Source organism: Pipra filicauda, unplaced genomic scaffold (genome assembly GCF_003945595.2).
Source record: "Pipra filicauda isolate LSUMZ 115617 unplaced genomic scaffold, ASM394559v2 scaffold111_size4109106_pilon, whole genome shotgun sequence".
Taxonomy (NCBI): domain Eukaryota; kingdom Metazoa; phylum Chordata; class Aves; order Passeriformes; family Pipridae; genus Pipra; species Pipra filicauda.
This window is the reverse complement of record NW_024103563.1, coordinates 2,488,351-2,506,720: the sequence shown is the minus strand read 5'-3', so window position 1 is coordinate 2,506,720 and position 18,370 is coordinate 2,488,351. Positions and strand designations below refer to the sequence as shown.

Below are 18,370 nucleotides of genomic sequence, written 5' to 3'. Positions count from 1 at the left end.
GTGCACCGCTACCTTGTGTTCAATTGTTTAGTTCCTGGAAGCTTGGACGGAAAGTGGAGTCTTTTATTTAGTTTCTTTAAAAAAAAATCTCCTCAAAAGAAATTATACTGCACATAAGAACTCCTTCTGATGCACTCTCCTTCAGAAGATATCCTTCATGAAATCCACATGCCTGTGCAGGCTGTTTCACTGCACTTCATAAATCCTCGTGCTTCCTCATGCTGTTTTACCCCAGCTGCTAGAGGGGAGCTCATCCTGGACAGTTTTCCTGGGGTTTGCATTTCGTGGCCACAGTCAAAGGTGGAGAAAAGCAACAGGTAAGAAAACACGTCCTTTGCCTAAGAAGTAAAATAAATGCCACTTGGACAAGGTTATTTTGTCCAGCAATACCTGCTTATGTCATTTACCTTGAACCAGGTGGATACAATGCCCAAACAGCGATGTTCACTCTTCTTGCACCCGCTCCCCATTTTCAGAGATGGTAGTTGTTTCTCCCTGGCCTTGTTAGACCTATTGGGGTCAGTATAAAATTTCTGGGAGTGCAAGAGGCAATTCCCCAGCACAGTTGCATGCTGCTCCTCTCAGCTAGGGTGTGGGGTGACAGTGGGGAAACGGGCATCTCTTACCACCAGTCCCTTGCCTGCAGGTCAGCCCCAGGCTGAGAAGCCCACCCTGCCCAATATGGAGGTGATACAGGGGCCTGGGCACTGCCAGAGGCAGCATTATCCCATCCCATCTTGTCCCACCCCATCCCCTGGGGGTGCAGGGTTGCCTGCTGACCCTCGGAGTGTTGCCATGCTGAGCAACACTCAGCCCTTGTCCCCTCACATGCCAGCCTCACAGTGCGCCAGAGAAATGTGCTCACTCGGTAGCTCTCCCTGCAAGCAGCAAGCCAAGGTTAAGTCCAAGCTGAAGCACTCAATAGCATATGAAGCCAAACAGCACACAGCCCAAAAGCCAAGAACTTGGAGACAAGTGCATTTGCCAGATTTGTGAGACCCTACAGCCCAGCTGGAAAAGCGCAGACCTTTAAAAACCCATCCCTGGCATGCCTGGATTACAGCAAGCTATTCCCAAGGTGTAAGGTAGTTTTATTCTGTATTCCTCCTGTTGCAATGTTTAACGTGAGCTATGTGGCAGGCAGAAGACAACTGCTCAGGCTGTTCTCCCTGAGCATAGGACAGCTAATGCTTCTTAACAAAGTGTATCACTAACACAAGTGATACATGATCTCCCATGCAATCTCTGCCTCCTGGCTCCTGTAACTTATTGGCTCTCAACAGGCAGCAATTCTTCACAGGACGGCAGGCAGCCTCACAGTACCAGCTCATGCAGTTGTCCCTTGCAGCTACTAGGGACAGAGCTGGGGACTGGCAGGTCACTGAGCCAAGACCTGACACCTGAAGTCCATATGAAATACTGCACATTGCTCATTGTACATCGAGCATGGCACAGAGCTGTGCCCAAGCACCAGTGACAGGTTTACTGCATCCAAAAGCCACCAGACCTTTGGGAACATGGAGGGAAAATTATTCAGTTTTTTATTATTATTTTATGATTATTTTCTCTGTTGTAGGGATAGTTAGATTATATATGAAGCTTGAAGCTATGATGTGAGGGGAGGATCTGTATCCCAAGGGACAAAAGACACAACTTTGGCTACAACGTGGTCCAGCAGTTAAAGAGAGCTGAGCTGCAGGCAGGGCTGGTTTCTGCAAAACTGTGCCCATGTTGGACAGTTGCTGCTTTTAGATTTCTTGGTGTCTGTCTGTCTTTCCCTTTACATACTCAGCCTTCACAGGAGACAAGTTCTTCTTTGTCCATCCCACCATTCCCACCCTGTCCATGTGTATTGCCGAATTTCCTTTGGTTTCTGACACCCCTAAGGATTGGTGTCTCCCATAGCGTGCAGTCTTTGCATTGCCCCAGCAGTTCCCTCCTCATTTTCAGGGACTTAGCCTTCAGGTTCCTGACAAGTAGCTGTTCTTCCTGAGACTCCTGGAAGAGTCTGCTCTGGTGTTGCTACCTTTGAAGGTGGGACTGCGACTCTCCTTCCCAGGAGAGGCACGGTTCAGTGTGTTTGACAAGGAAGCAGAGCTCCAATTTTGGCAGGGGACAGTAGCATGACTGCCAACCTTGAATGGAAGGGAAATAGTCACAACATTGCTTGCAGTTGCAGACGATACACTAGTAGCTATCTAAGCCCAAGGCTAAATAGCACCTAGCAAGGTGAAGAAGAAAGAAAATGACAACAGAGCCTAAGACTGCCCCAAAAAGCCATACTTAGAAAGTTAGGCCAGGACAAAGCAAGCAGGATAGGAGGAAGAAAGCAGTTGCAGAAACACTAATCTCAGCAGCATGCTGGAGAAGGGGCAGCCCAAACAGGCTGTGCTGGAGCAACACATCGCCTTCAGCACCATGCAGCCAAAGCAAGCAGAAACAGACCTCAAAATATGGGATACAGCAACATGCCAGGGACAACTGCAGCAAGCACAGGGCTTTCCCCACCTGGATGTGGCCAGGTCAAGGGACTGCAGAAATGTTGCTGGAGAATAATTGCAATGCTCTGCCACTGATCACAGATGGTGTGGGGCAAAGTAGGAGGGCTGCAGGGGCTGCATGAAGGTGGCAACTCAAGGGCCAATTGCTGTTTACATACTTCTCTGAAAATAACCAGCAAGGCAATTAAACTAAGAAACACTGAGCTGAATCTGCAACATAGCACCGCAGAATGAGAAGATGCTCCAGCTGTAAGTACGACTACATACAAATATCTCCCTACATGTAGCAGTACACATGATCCAATGTCTCTCAGCATTAAGCAATGCCATGTTTCAGCTGATGCTGTGTATGTAGGTTGGAACTTTCTCACCTGAAGCATGGAGCTGAGAATTCTATCTTCAGTCTGTGCACAGATGACCTCCTGTGCTTGTGCTATTAAAAATAGTAGTCAAAATTCATAAGTATGTGGCAGAATGAAGGGGGGGGGTCTCAATAAAATATTATGCAAATGCCAAATTTCTATAGATTTACATAATCAGCCTCAAAACGCAGGTGACTGCTCTATTAGTGATAACACTATTTTAATTACTATTTTTCTCTTCAGTGAGTTGTGAAAGAAGTGATGCTTTTTTATGCCAGTGGAAACATATGCAACTTATTGCTGTTTACTTGTTTGCTCAGAGGAAAAATCTTATAAAAATAAAATAAATAAAATGAAGCACAGTCAAAATAATCTAGCCAGGGATATGAAACCCAAAGATAGTGCTTTTCAAGCACATGAAAAGGAAATAGAAGTAAAAGCAATCTCTGTCATGGGGAGATGGAAACAATTTTATTTGGGGGGGAATGTTAAAACAACCATATACAATTTGAACAAATACAACGTAACACAGTTTGTTCCCCAAGTTTTCTAATTACAGTATTTACAGGTTTAATAAGGCACTGGTTCTCAAAAAAGAACACATATTAGTTTCTTAGTCTTTACATTGTCAACCTTTTCTTTAATAGAAATAACTTTGTGCTAGAGAAAGGATAGCAGTTGCTAGATGGCATCTCTCTTCCTTTTTTTAATTTCTTCTCCCACTTACCTATGCCATCTTACCTATGCCAGTCAGAAACTAAACTAAACTTCCTTCAGTGATTTACATTTGAAAAGTGGATTTCTAGACCTGTGGGCACGGAAGTCACAATTATCTTCACCACTGACTTCCAAGCCCTCACCAAAGCACACTGTGAAACTACCAAAATCTGGAAGTGACATTAAAAGGCCACACCTGGCAAAATAAACATATAACCTGTAGTCTCTGTACATGCTGAAAGCATAATAATGACACATTGAGTGTTACAGAAAGTCAGCCATGCAGGCCGTAACTGAAATGTCACAGTGCTAGAACAAACAACCTCCACACTTGCCTTAGGTTGTTTCCTGGCCTTAGAAATAGCCCTTTACAATACCATCTATTACAGTGGGTAGGAGATTTGAGGGCAAAATCTGGCCTTTTGAGTCTTGGGAGAAAATAGGTAGGCACTAGTTATACAACTGCAGACTGTTTGCTTTCTCAGTGTGTTTCTCCTCATATATATATATATTTATTTTCCTATATAGCACTGTTGTAGTGATTTGTCATTTATGCATTTTCATAAATAAATATTATGCTTTATTTAGTGCTTTATGATCCATAATAGTTTACTCTTAATCCACAATACTGGAGCTATTCCAGACTTGCAACTGAATATATATATATATTTTTACATATATATATATATATATATATATATATAAAACACATAAACTTGGAACATTTAACATACACGCTTTATGTAACCTATCAACCAGTATCTTAGATCCTTTTCTCTTGGACCGAAAAAAAAAGGCAAAAATTGCTCAGAAAACCAGCGACTGGCCCTTTCTCTTGCAACACACTGAGGGCAGGTGCCGGGGCATGGCATGCCTCATGTCTGCCAGCGGGCAAAGCACCCTCCAAAACATTTCTCAGGAGAGCCATGATAATTTAAAAAAAAAAAAAAAAATCTGTTTCAGGAAGGTAGAGGTGAAACACAACTAAACTCAGGAGGTAAGAGGCATCCCTGCTGTGTGACTGCTTACCTGGGACCTGCAGGGACCAGGCTCAGCGATCGACTGAGCCTAGTCCCAGCTGCTGCCAAAGTCAGCGGTCCCATCCGCTTCTTCCGAGCTGAGAAACCTTGGTTATACAGAGCTGTGCTGGCGTTTATGAAAAGGAGTGAAGCTAGAAACCCCATGGCTCCATTTGCTAAGACGAAAAAAGGTGAAGAGAGGCTGGGCTGTCCTCATTTTGGACCACAAATCTCGAAGCCAAGGCAGCCAAGGAGTGGAGCAAACTCTATTCTCAGCTTCAGAAGCATGCTATTTTTTAAGGATGGGAAAACCATCATCACCCCTCTTGGGGTCAGGATTTGGTGTACTATTTAACTCTCAGAGATTTTCTTTTTGTATTGCATTGCTTGGCAATTTTACGCAGGGAAACTGCACTGCAGAAGAAGCGCTCTAATTAACAAAAATCCTCTGATTAAGCCTTTTGACACCTATAATCATGGAGGTCTTGCTGGTTTTCTTGAACCTGCGCATTTTCTCTGTTAGCTTGAAAGTATAAAATGTTAATTTTTCCAGCTAGAAATACCTTTAGGGAGCTGTGAAACTAAACCCCAATTATATACCTACCTACCACAAATAAATCAGTTTTGTCCAAAAAGGGAAAAAAAAGAAGCATTACAGAAGTGCTGAGGCTAAATCCAGCATGGCAATTATTTCAGTTCTGAAATAGGCTTAGCATAATCAAAGCAGCATTTGTAAGGACTTATTTCAATATTAAGCTGAACACCATCTAGTGAAACAGGACATAGGCAGGCAAGAAAATTTTAAAAAATAAAATAAGGGTAAAAAAGGGTAAACCAGTAACTTCCACACAGCTCAGCTTTGATAATCTGATGAAGAACAGAACCTTTCCAAAGAAAACACTTCACAGGGAATATTTCACCTCTCATTTCCCCTTGTGTAGTATTAGCATTGCAGCAACTGCTGCAACCTCAGGAAGGAGGAACAAGGAAAGGCAGTAATTACATTTCCCATTGCTCTTCTCCCCTAAAAGCTTCTCTTGCTTCCTCTTGGGAACTACGATGTTACGCAGCCCCAGCTTGGCAGCCAAGCCTGTCACTACTGTGCGGTGGCTGCCAGAGGTATGGAGGCTCCTGGAAGGCCACCCAAAATAGTAATGCAGATGAAGCTTGAGCCACATTGTTAGGTGTCTCTCACTACAGCAGGAGAAGTGCTGGAGGCAGGTGCCCACTGCGCCCGCGGTGCCCAGCTCTCACCACCCGCATAAGTCTCATGCTCCTTCCCTGCCATTTCTTATGACCATGAGGCACCAGGTATCCTTACACTTAAAGAAAAATTATTACCACCCCAGAGATGGGCATTTTTGAGGTTTTTAACTTTCCCTTAAAAAAAGGAATACAGATTATTTTTTTTCCTCCACTGTGGTTGTAGATGGGTCCCTCACTTTTACACAAATGAAAGAGCAAGTTAATAATTCCTTCTCACAGGGAACTTCCTCTTACCCAGCAGTTGTTTATGTGTGTCACAGCAGTTTCAAATTCACCAGCAGATCCAAATATGTACTTCATTTCCACTCACACGCAAAGGTTTTTTTGCAGTGGGGGAAAAGAAAGAAAAAAAAGAAAAGCCAAGAAAAGGGGCACTTGTTTATCATCATGGCACTATCCCCATCAGATTTCCTGGAAACACAAAGAGCTTCTTCAAACAAGTCACACTAACCATATTCATATAGCTCCCAATTACCTTAAATGAAGGATGACCTTCCCTGGCATAGGCCACCCACACCAATGATGGCAAGGATGTAACTGGGCTCCATCTCTGTACTGTGAGAACCACTTGCACATGAAGGGTTATGGAAAGTTATCTCTACAAATAGGTGGCTTTTAAGACAGTCTCCATTACAGCTCCTCTGAGTTACACAGACTCACTCACCTTTTTTTTTTTTAATTGCTGGAGTGCAATAATCTTTTTATAAATGAAACAGTTGGTTTGCTTTCATTTTCAGCAGTTCCCTCCAAATTTTTTTAATGTAACAATATACATCTTTTTTACTTCTAACCAAAAGTTTTATTTTCATAAAATTTAAAGTAGTATCTTTTTTAAACAATCAAAATAATAATAATAACAATAATAATAATAAAATAATAAGTGGCTTTCATGGAAAGCAACATGCATAATCTTAAACCAGTTACTAAAACTGTATTTCCCCATGTAAACAAGGGCAGACAAGCCTCTTTCGATCTCGCATGTCAAAATTCGGGTGATTTTTGCAAAGGATAGTCTCTTCAAAACTTACAGCTGCTCTTAAGCATGATTCTGTTCAAGGTACTTATTAGTGAAGACTTTCAATACCTCTTCAGGACTTCTGCCTGCACAAGAAAGTCCGTTTCCATGGGCCTCCACAAGAGCTGTCTCTGGCAGTCAAAGCTTAATGTCCTGCGACTCTGACATTTTGGCAAGTGTTTTCTTGACCCGCAGGGCTGTGAGCCGGGAGGCAGGGTTGTGAGCCCAGCACTCCATCATCAGCTTCCCCATCTGCCGCAAGCACTGTGGAGAGAAGCAGGAGAGAAAGTCCCATCTGGATCAGTGGAAGAGGAGATTGCAGTTGTTGGCAATGCTGAAAAGCTGAAGGGAAAAGGTCTTTTCTAAGGGCAGATGAAAAAATACAACATGCTGGCTGATGGTGCCTTCCAAAAGCTTTTGTTTTCTGTATATTAAGGAGAGTTCTCCAAATATGAAAATTACTCTTATAATTTTTGACAAGCTATAGTCTAGACTTGGTTGTACACTCCATAAAAGCCCTTTTAATTTCCCCTTCCCCAAACCTGTGCAGTCTGATCTGCACAAGTGTGGCTCTGTACAGTGAGCCCTTTGCTGCACAAGTTTAGTGGAATTTGTTTTCCTCAGCCAGCAATCAATCTCTGGGTTCAGACCAGCACAAGCATGAAGCATGCAAGTACAGCTCCTGCCCAGCCATCTGTACTGTGAAGTCCCCTACAAGCACCCAGCTCAGCTCTACGCTGTCCTACTCCATCCCTTGCTCACTTCTGAAACATAGCCAGATCCTCCTCTGACTCCCAGCAACAACTCCCTTGCTGACAGCATCTCAGTATTGCCTTTGACATCCTGGAAAAGCAGCACATGTTCCTGTTCTGCCTCTACCACCTTCTTCCAAATATAACGCACCACATGAGCCAGCAGCCACGTGATGACCCCACAAGCCTATGGATTTGTGCTGCCTGAAGTACCTGCTTGCTACAATAGGAAAAGAGAAGTTTTCCATCTCATCCAACTTGCTCTCGGTTTTCATGAGACTTCTGGCTCAGAAGCAGTGCAGAGCCTGAAAGGCATTACACATAAACACCACCAGCAGTGCCCAGACTAGCTGAACACATTTCAGATTACTGTAGATTTTTATAAATGCATTTTTGGTAATACACAAGCACTGTGCAATAACAAATTTACCTCTTATTGCTGGAATGCCTGAAGAGGGATTACCGAGGACACTAACCAATTAATCAAGAACAACAAGCCTCCCCAGTCCTCAATATGTGTGGTGGCAGACCAAACACATACTGCATGCCACCCCACAAAAGCCCTTCCCAGGACTGCTACTAACAGAGCTTCCTCCAGTGTTTACAATCCCAGTCTGAAGACTCAAAGGGATTGGGCTAGGGAGAGGATGAGGCAGATGAGTTTTGGTTAGATCTTCCCACACTGGCTGTTGCACAAACCCTCAAGCCACCAAGAGAGGTTGCTTCATTTTTGCCTCCCATTCCCAAATTGCCTACATCTCACGCCCCCTAAATCTACCTGCAGAATATTCATCTACATGCTGCTCTTTCCAAACAGCAGCTGTCTTCTGTGACTGTAGAAAACTTTACAGCATTAAACCATACCAATTAACATGTTTAATGACCCCTCCTCCACAGCATCTCAAAGAGCCGCTGGCAGGTTTGCCAAGCAGTGGTACCTCAACTGTTCATCTCTGATCCCACAAGCACAACTTTGCTTTGTTACAGATGCTGAGAAGGGAGAGTTCAGATACTCCCCCACCCCTTTCACCTCCTGATTTTACAATGGAAAGCATTTTCTGCCTATTACATCTCCTTTGAAAGGCCACTTCTGTAGTCCTCTTTGCTAAAATGCAAATAGGTATATGAGCACTTTTTTCTGTAAGATGTAGAAGGGTGAGCAACTGGTGCCCCTCAGTGCAGCCCAGCTACTGTAGTCAGTGCTATTGGCCATCAATACCATAAGTGAAATGTAATATCTTGTGCTCATGTTAGCACAAAATCACAGTAAAATTATGTTTCCAAGCCTGCTCCCCTGTGATCACAGAAAAACTGTATGCTCATTTGATTTCAAAGAGACAGAAGACATTTTCTTCTTAAAAAAATAAAATAAAGGAAGAAGGTTGGAATTACAGTCCAAACATCAGTACACACTGAAGAGGCTGCTAGTACACCAAGTATGCTGCCACTTCATTACACAAAATAATTTCTCTTACAAAAGAGAAAGTTTTGGCTAGCCACTGAATTGATGCCTTTAATGCCAGGAGCAGAGAGCAAAATGAATGCAAGAAGCAAGCAGACAGACCACGAAGGTCTGACCACAGCCTGCTATCACTGTGGGATCTAGTAGACAGTACATGAGGAACCTGTTTGCAAATACGATAGGCTATGGCCCGTGGGGCTCTGAAACCTTCAGTGGGGCTCTCTGAGAAGGTCCTGTTCCTGCCCAAGCCCTGTTACACTGTGACAGCTGCTATCACCAGTGGTAAATGTCCTCCTCCCTCAAAATGATGCAGAATTGGGTCAGTCTCACTCACTCGCTCCGATTAAAAACACGGACTGTGTATTAAGAGGGACAATACCTCATCACTGCTCCATCTGTTGGGAAATGAGGGGCGTAGTCTCTTGATGCACACAATCTCCCGCATGTCCTCATACGAGGGGTCGCTGGGCACAAGGTCATGATATGGAAGCTGATATTCCTCTACTATTCCTGAAAGAATCAATTAGTTGCCCGTCACTTGCAGAAAACAACTTCCACTGCCCTCTTCCCCTCTCATTTTATAACAGATTGGCCATACCGTTTAACAATTAGATGTACTTCTCCTTAAAAGGATTTCCCTGCCCTAGGAGTTTATTCCACAGTCAAGTTCCAATGTAACCACTGCCATGAAAAGACTGGCCAGGTATCTTAATCCAAAAGTGTAGTTACTTGCCAAATGAGACAGTTTCCACCACTGCTGTTCAGTCCAGCAATCTCCATGAGGTTGTCACAGAAAGAGCTATTAATATAGGTTCTGTATCAGAGTAATTTGACAGAGTTAGGTCTCTTTCTTATCAGAGGACCTGGAATATATTAAAGGGCATTCTGTGCCCTTTCAGAACATAGAAAGGTACCATCCTTTGTGCACAGCAACAATGACAAAAATATTACAGCTTTAACATCACATCACTGCAATACACTTCACCAGGTTTTAAACACAGGGATCATGCTGCTGATCAGTGACATTCAGCTCCTGTAGGGTAAGCACTCAGCACAATATTGCAGGTTGTAAAGACTCATAAAGCATAGTGAAGGTAGTGGAGACCCAAGAGAGACATGCTCTACTCTTGTCACCAAACTGGCACGTAATTGCTGCCAGGTCATTTCTCTGCATTTAACTTTCTCAGTGACAAAGGAGAGGTAATAACACCCATCATTTCTGCACTACACTAAGCTCTATGTGCAGAAAGCACACGTAGCTTATGCGTACAAGGATGGATCTATGCCTTGAGTCTGCAGCTGGCTGCATTGCTTTGTCTTTGCTGTCCTCACACTTCATCTCCTGATATCAGAAAGCAATTAAAATGGACATCACTGGTATGACAGAGATGTAATAAGTACCACTTCCCTCTGTTTTTTTTCCTACTTGTCTTGTAAACATTCTTTATTTCAAATAGCAGCACAGCAAACCCCAAATTGTTTGTTCTCCTCCTTTTATATAACTCTAACAAAACAAATAAATCACTATTTTCTTTCTACTAAATTAGCTAGCACACCCAGTCCAGCAGAAACATGATGCCTTTGGAAAAGGCCCCCAAATGAGTTCCATAATTCTTCAATGCAGGCATCTGCTGCCTTCAAAGAAGCCATTAAAATATAGTCTAAATCTCTGCTGTTGAAATAGCACTGACTCATATTTTAAGTTTCAACAAGAGAACAGATATTAAGAGAGTTACCTGTATGTTTTATCCACATTTGTTTATTACTGTAAAAACAATAACCCAGAGAAAAAGATGTAATGGAAGATTTGAGGTTCACTGACACAATTAAAAGCAATCTCCCAGCTCTTTACCTCCTGAAACACATCTCCTTGCTATCTCCCAGAGGATGAGTCCAAAACTGTACATATCAGCCATGATATACGACTGAAAGTGATTTCTATTCAAGCTTTCATCCAGCACCTCAGGAGGCATATAACGTTTTGTTCCTACTCGGGTATTTGGAGGGATGTCTACCTCATTTGTATCACTAAAAGAAAAGGAGGAGAAAAAAAGGGCATCAGACATGCAACAAAGTGGCTTGAAAAGAAAGCAATTTAGATGGGAGATGTAGTACATTCACACCACATCCACTCTCAAAAAAGGTCAAAAGTAATGCATAATCTTAATGGAACAATTTTTGCAAGAAAAGCCTCTTAGTGTGAAGGCAATCCTCCTTAAAAGGCTGACCTGCCTGAGGCTATGTTAAGCATTCAAATGCAGAACCACAATGGAGATAAGACTCAACAGGGATGCTGTAACATTTGTGAGATTTCATTAGCATTAGCCCAAGCTCTAATGTTAGTGATAACAATCAAATCTTCATTAAATGCTGTTTTCCTAACATACTCCACCACCTAATGCTTTAGCCTTAGCAATTAATGGAGGATACTAAATAGCACAGTATCACTTAGTGTTAGCACATCAGATCTGTGAGGAAGACGGATCTAATTGTTACTTTCTGCATGTATTATCTTTGATCTCTTCCAACCTTTACACATCAAGATATGTAGACACAGAGATATAAACGTGTAAAAAATTCTAAGCAAATGTGTCACACCTCACACAGTGACCAGAAGAGACAAGATTTCTCTAATGGGAAACAAATTCCCATTAGTTATGTGAATGGAAGCTTTTTTTTCTTATTAACTCAGATTTGGCTGTATCAGTTTTAATGTTTTTAGAAGTTTATTATACAGCATATATTTTGGTTTGCTTAAAAAGATCTGTTTTCCTTTCCCCACCTCCAAAATGTACATATTTTAAATGTGATGGATACAACAAAAGCTCACAGAATAATTATACTCCTGTAATTGTCTTCACGTACAGCAATTTTTTTTTCACCTACTGTTATGAAAATGACAAAAAAAAAAAGCACAGTCTGAGGTACAACCAGTCATCTACACAGTCCTCAAATTATATATATGCTGGTGACACTTCTGTACACCCCAAAGAATGTAACAGAAATCCAGCGACCTGCACCATTTTGCAATATTTCAAATTAAATGAGAAATACAAAGAACTTTACTAGAATTATTAGCTTCAGCAGAGCACACCCCTTTCAACTATTTCCTGTTCTTGCCTGAAAAATGCTGCCTGAGGAAGGATTCAGTATGAAAACAAGCCAAGTACATAACGTAAATTCCATTTGGACTGTGACAAATGCATGTTTCACCTTCTTTAATAACAACACTTGGTAGTTCCTAGTTCTTCGTTCATAGCTAAGCAGTGTGCTGCTCTGTATTTTCCAGGCAAGGTATGCCTGCAAAGTGTGAAACTTTTTAACAGTATATTTTCAAGTTGTTGTTTTCTAGGCCTCTGTTCCTCAAAGTAAAAATAATCCTTTCTTGTGTCCTAAAGAAAGGTCAGGTTCAGAAAGGAAAAGCCTCACCAAGAAATGTGGTGGGTAAGTGAATGGTAAGAAGAGCACATAAAAACTGCCTTTCACTCTGAATAATTTCAGTTCAAGATTTGTATAGAATTCTTAATTTTTTTTTTTTAATACTTCAGGGAGTGCACAGTTTCAAAGCTGACTCCTGAAACTGAAACCCTCAGTCTATGTATTCTGGACACATTTCTGTGTACAGAAAAATCAGAGATTTTGGAACACACATCTCCACCACCAGGACCACCACCGAGAGCTCAAACCCCTTTTGAACAGAGCTGTCAGAGAGCAATGTCTCCTTATGAATCCCAGGAGTGAGTAAAGTTCTACTTGTCTGCTCCTTTCTAAGTTGTTTAAACACACAACCATTTTTTTAAATCAAATTTAAAAGCCATTTCAAAAATCAAATCTGTACTTCGGCAATTTGATTTGTAGGAAATGAAACAAAAGGCAGCCCAAATGGGGTCCTTTTCAATAAATCCCAGTTAGTAACTTGTGCAAATGATTAGTATTTTTCTATATAAGTTGTGAGTGAATTTTCATTCACTCTCATTTTCATTCATTCTCACCCACACTGATAACCTCACACACAGATGAGCAGAGCCCAAAAAGTATGCACATACACTGCAGGAGCATGCTCACATGTGCATGCTCACTCAGTCAACAACTAAGACAGCATTTGCATCTGGTTTACTAACTTTTCCTCAGCCTCCTCACTTCTACTCACCTGATAAATTTAACAGCCAAGCCCAAATCTGCTATACAGCAGGTGCCATTCTTTTTCACCAGGATATTCTTACTTTTTAGGTCACGATGGGCAATAGCAGGTTTGCCCTGAGTACTGAAGATCTCAGTGTGCAAGTGGCACAAACCACTAACAGAGGAGTAAGCCAGTTTCAGCATGGCTTTTGTGTCCAAAGTAGTAGATTTTAGATAATCATAAAGTGAGCCATTCTCATGGTAGTCAGTGATAAGATACAGCTGGGTCCAAGATCCTGTACCTTTAATGTCTGCAGCAATGAATCCTTCAAAAAAAAAAAGATATTTTCACATTAGTACATCTCATAGCTTTTTTTTTTTTTTGACTGCTCAGAACTCTGGACTGTCATCCACTTCAATAGATTTATTTTGGTAACATTTAATTTCTTTCATCTTACTTACATGCAACTATGTGTCACCTCTAACCTTTAATGTATTTTCAGAAAGCCCAGATATGGAAATACTGGTGGCTGAAGTAGACGTGCTGCGTTTAGAGTAAAAACCCCTAAACCCCATTATTTTTTAACTTTTATTTATGTTTCACTAATCCTTGAAACAACTTTCCTTTGAAAAGTGCTGGGTGGCTAATTGCAGAGCACAGCAGGTAACAAAGCACATCGGAAAGGACATCAGATAACAGCAAATACAAAATTACTAAACTCAAGAAACCTGTACACTATCAAAAAATTCTCTTTAATTTCACTCACCAAGAATATTTTCATGTCTCATTAGGACGGTCTGGTAGATTTCTGTTTCTCGGAACCAGCTGGCCTCCTCTGTGGTAAAAAACACTTTCACAGCTACCTTTTCACCACGCCACTTTCCCATCCAGACTTCTCCATAGCGACCTTTTCCAATCTGCTTCACCATTTGAATCTGTTTTGCGATGGTCCTTTGAACCTGTGAAATGCCAAGACAGATGCTTACACTTTGCTCAGTGTAAATCTCTGCATTCACCTCCCTCCTTCTGTGTCTCTTTCCCACGAAGCCAGTCCCAAGGAAAGTGGAATACACAGCCATTGTATGACGGATTTCAGCAATGCTCCACAACTGCAGATGCTCCCCATTTTCTCCAGGATGCAGTGCTGGTAAGTACACTGTGAAGAAGCCTTTCCATGCATGCTCAAAATGCACTGTGGCTTCTGAAGAAACTAAATCAACCTGTGACTGTGAACCTTGATTTTTTTTATTTTCCTGTGGGATGTTGCCACTTTGTGGAATATTTTTTGTTATTTTTGGAAAAGTTTTGACAGCAAACACTCCTGTTAATCTCAATGTTACCCAAATTCCAAAGGGGTAGGTAACACATTTTGATTAAAATGGGGATATTTCTTATATATTCAACACTGCTGAGACTGAAGGCTAGGGCTCACAAGAGTCAAAAGCGTACTAGCGCTCCAAAACTAGCAAAATTACTGATAGCAGCTTCCTATCACCTATCCTTGAAAATGCCAAGCCTAATAACTTCAAAATATACATTTGGTGTTAGGAACCACTACTTACAGAGTTAGGACCCACGTGCCTACAAGTATTTTAATATTCATAATTACATATCAATAAAAAGCAATTTTCCCCCCAAATATTTAGAAGACAGCTTTCTAGTGTCTGTGCCAGCTTTGTCAGTGCCTGTACTGAGAGCTGTGCCTGTACTGTGAGCTAATGCTAAAGTCAGCTGTAGTGCAAGATCAATGTACATGGTGGAAGCATTGCAGAGGCACTCTTCATAAGGATGACAGACCCTGTGTCTACATTTAACAAGCTTTTATAACCATAAAAAATCTTGGACAAATGTGGACTAATATTCTCATCAGATTGGAACATATCTGCAGATCATATATTTCTAAAAGTTCACAAAAAAACCAGGAGTAGATGCTGCAACATGACCCACTGGTGTTCGTGGCTGACTCAGCCTCTCCCTAATACAAGAGGAGATTCACCCTCTTGTGCTACAGCATTGCCAGTTCAATCCACAGCTGATGATTTTTGGTTTGGCAGGATTTTAAAGATTTTGAAAGAAAATAATTTTATCGTTTCCCATGCAAAGTCCAAGCAACTGGCAAAATCTGAACAAGTTCAAATTTGTGGTCTCTCGCTCGGTTTTGCCACCACCCAGATACAAATCTCAAGCAGTTTATTGCAGCAAGTATGCACTAACTGAATCCCTATGAAATCATATGCATTACATGTAATCCAAAATATTTTTGGAATCTTGGCTGACAGAAATGAGCAAAACTTGATTTTTAGAATCATTTGCTTCCTTTGTTATGCCTGGGAGGTTTAGTGGAAACTACCAGTTTGGTAATGCTGAGCAGGACTGCCACAATCCCACTGCAGCATGAACATATGTCCAAACATGAACTCAAAACCTACTAGGTAAGGTCTATCTATAATCATTCATTTTGTAAAAAACCCACTGGTTTTCATAATAGACAATTTTAAGAAGCAAAACATACAGTGGCATTTATGCAAAGCCATTTCGAATGTCCCAGCTTTCTTTTTCTGTCATTTAAACAGAATTCCATTTTTCCAGCCCTGCAATGTATTATTAGACTTCCAAGATGGTAGCTTCAATGCCATTATTTTTGATTAACATCAGTGAAAGCCAAGAACAGAGATTAGCCTGAATTTTTTAAATTGATTTATTCTCTTTTATACTCTCATATAGTGATTGAACAACAGTTATATTACATTGGAATTTTGCTGTAACATTTTGTAATGTCATTTTAGCATTGTTGCTTTCTATTTTGCCCATTTTAAAAATGCATCCTGAACAATAATGTAGTTATATCAAATAACTTAATTTGTGTAAATATATGTAATGGCATCATAAAGTACATGGAATTACAATACTTAATGATGAAAAGTTCCTTATTAAATTACATTAAGAAAATGAAAAACACATTTCTGTTATGGGTTTTCAGGCGGCAGAATACTATGTGAAGGGCCTTAACCTAGTTTCCTCTTGCTAGAACTGGTCAAATGATTTCCTATGAACAATTTATTTTATTTTAAGGAATTTAGTCTTTTCTTGTATCGTAAACCAATTAGGATTTCTAAAACAAATAGGTTAATCAAAATTGTTGGATGAACTGATTTCATAAGTATGCTGAATGATGTGTTGATGTGAATTATTTATGCTGAGTGGGGCAGAATTTTTTTATTTCTTTTTAAATTTGTATATTTTGTTGCTTGAGCTCTGTTAGCAGCCAGGTAAAGTTACATGGCCTTTTCTTTCCTCTCCCCAAGTGGAATCAATCCAATTACCAGCTCTTTCTATTTTTCTGGCATTTAGCTAAATGTGTTCAGCTACTGCAGACGAAAATTTAGACAAACTAACTTTTTGTAACTTCAATATTTTGAACAGAGAACTTCATACCTATGGCTGGGGTGCAGTCCCTTGAAAAGCAAAGCTCATGGGAAGGGGAATAGGAAAAAAAATGCATGAAAATGTAGAGACCAAACTGTAATTCAGCAAACTCTTCAGACAGACCACTGAAATAAATGTCCCCAACATCTAATCTCCTTCCCCTGTTTTGCATGTGAATTCATGGTAGGCAACAACTTTGCCTACACTTGTCAAGGCCAATGGGGTTCTCCTTGTTTGCACAGACTTGCACAGATCCCAGTTTGTTGGTCCAAAGCCTTTATTACTTATTTTTTCTTGGTTTAAAGTTTGATTTGCAGCATTTGACCTGCAACAAACTCTTCTGTCAGAGGTACAAACAGGTCAGGAGAAAGAATGCTTTCTAAATGTCATCGTATTGACAAAATCTTGGCTAATGTTTGTTTTGGGTATAATATTTGTACCCATTAGAATAAATGCTCCGCACTGAAGAAAAACATTACTGTTTAGCATAAAGTGACATTTTGTAATAAATTTGCATCTCATTTTCCCAAAAGTATAACCCTGGATGTTTCAGTCTTTGCATAAGAAACAGAGTTAAAAAGAAACTCTTGCACAATAAAGTCTAGAGCATTATTGCCAGGGGTTTTCTTTATACTTGTTTCAGGCATGGGACCATCTGTGCATTTATGGGGAAGATGTAGTAGCTGTAGCTGTCTGGGAAATGCAGCAAACATCTATTACCAAGTGCAAGATTCATTATAGCGCTCATTTAATTTCTCTTCCACACAAAATCACTACTTGAGAAAGTCTGGGGGGAAAAAAGTGTGTGTTTTTTGTAGGCAAAGGAGGAGCAGGGGAAGAGTGTCTTGAGAAAAAACACTTGGTCCACTGGCTGCAAACTTTCCAGGTTTGAGGGGTGGACTGACAGAAGACTAGATGGCTCCTGCTTCATGGAGCAGCAGCACAGGTCTGAGAGCTACTGTGCAATGACTCAGCTGGGATGTGCCACCTTGGCCATTACAGCAGTTAATTAGCAGAAGTTAGTTTTCCTGTCCACTGCAAGAGCAGACCTGGGGACACAAATGAGGCCGTACATCCCACCTTCAAATAGTTCACTGGGACAGAGGAAGGCATAAAGAACAAGCATTGTCATAACCAACCATAACCAGCATTGTGCCAGCTTTTTTGGGATCCTGGGATGAAGTACTGAGCTATTCACTGTTATGAGATGCCCCAGGGCAGCTGCTACCCACATGAGCTGCTGGAAACATATCCTCTCAGAGAAAAACCACCTAGTTCCTTATATTTACTCAAAATTATTACATTTTTGCTGTCATTGTAACAAGTAGGAGCATCAAGTGCAGACCAAGACCTTAATGTGGCAAGTGTTATGCAAAAAACCCAAAGCAAACAAAGGAAGAATCCCTCACAATTAAATCACTTGGAAGCACTTGTTAGGAATAGTTCTAAACTGTACATAGGATCCCTCCCTTTCCATGGGTGGAAATATCCCATATCCCATTAGTATAGGATATGACAAAGCTTTCTTAAAGCCTAGAAGAAACTCAGCCTTGTTTCATTTTTAAGGAAATATAAAACTTCCCATTTAATTTCTTCTTTAGGGTGTATAAAAAAGATGTGTGGGAAAAAAAAGAGACAGTACTTGCAAACTGGACAACACCTACCGTAATATCATCACTACAAACTAATAGGTTTGGGAGACAGGAAGGACATATCATCTCTGAAAA

The 18,370-nt window shown here is 40.9% G+C and overlaps 1 protein-coding gene across 2 annotated transcripts in view; it reads right to left on the bottom strand.

Annotated features, from left to right (window-relative positions):
* Positions 1 to 3,312: 3,312 nt before the first annotated feature.
* The window catches only part of BMPR1B (bone morphogenetic protein receptor type 1B), a 245,707-nt gene continuing 230,649 nt past the window's right edge, over positions 3,313 to 18,370 (bottom strand). For both annotated transcript variants that reach the window (XM_039382657.1, XM_027731783.2), the window contains exons 7-11: positions 13,984 to 14,176; positions 13,245 to 13,542; positions 10,947 to 11,122; positions 9,474 to 9,604; positions 3,313 to 7,144 (exon numbers count right to left, since the gene is read on the bottom strand). In XM_039382657.1, the coding sequence (XP_039238591.1) occupies positions 7,019 to 7,144; positions 9,474 to 9,604; positions 10,947 to 11,122; positions 13,245 to 13,542; positions 13,984 to 14,176 (924 nt within the window). In that variant the 3' untranslated portion in view covers positions 3,313 to 7,018. The remainder of the gene's footprint in view (positions 7,145 to 9,473; positions 9,605 to 10,946; positions 11,123 to 13,244; positions 13,543 to 13,983; positions 14,177 to 18,370) is intronic.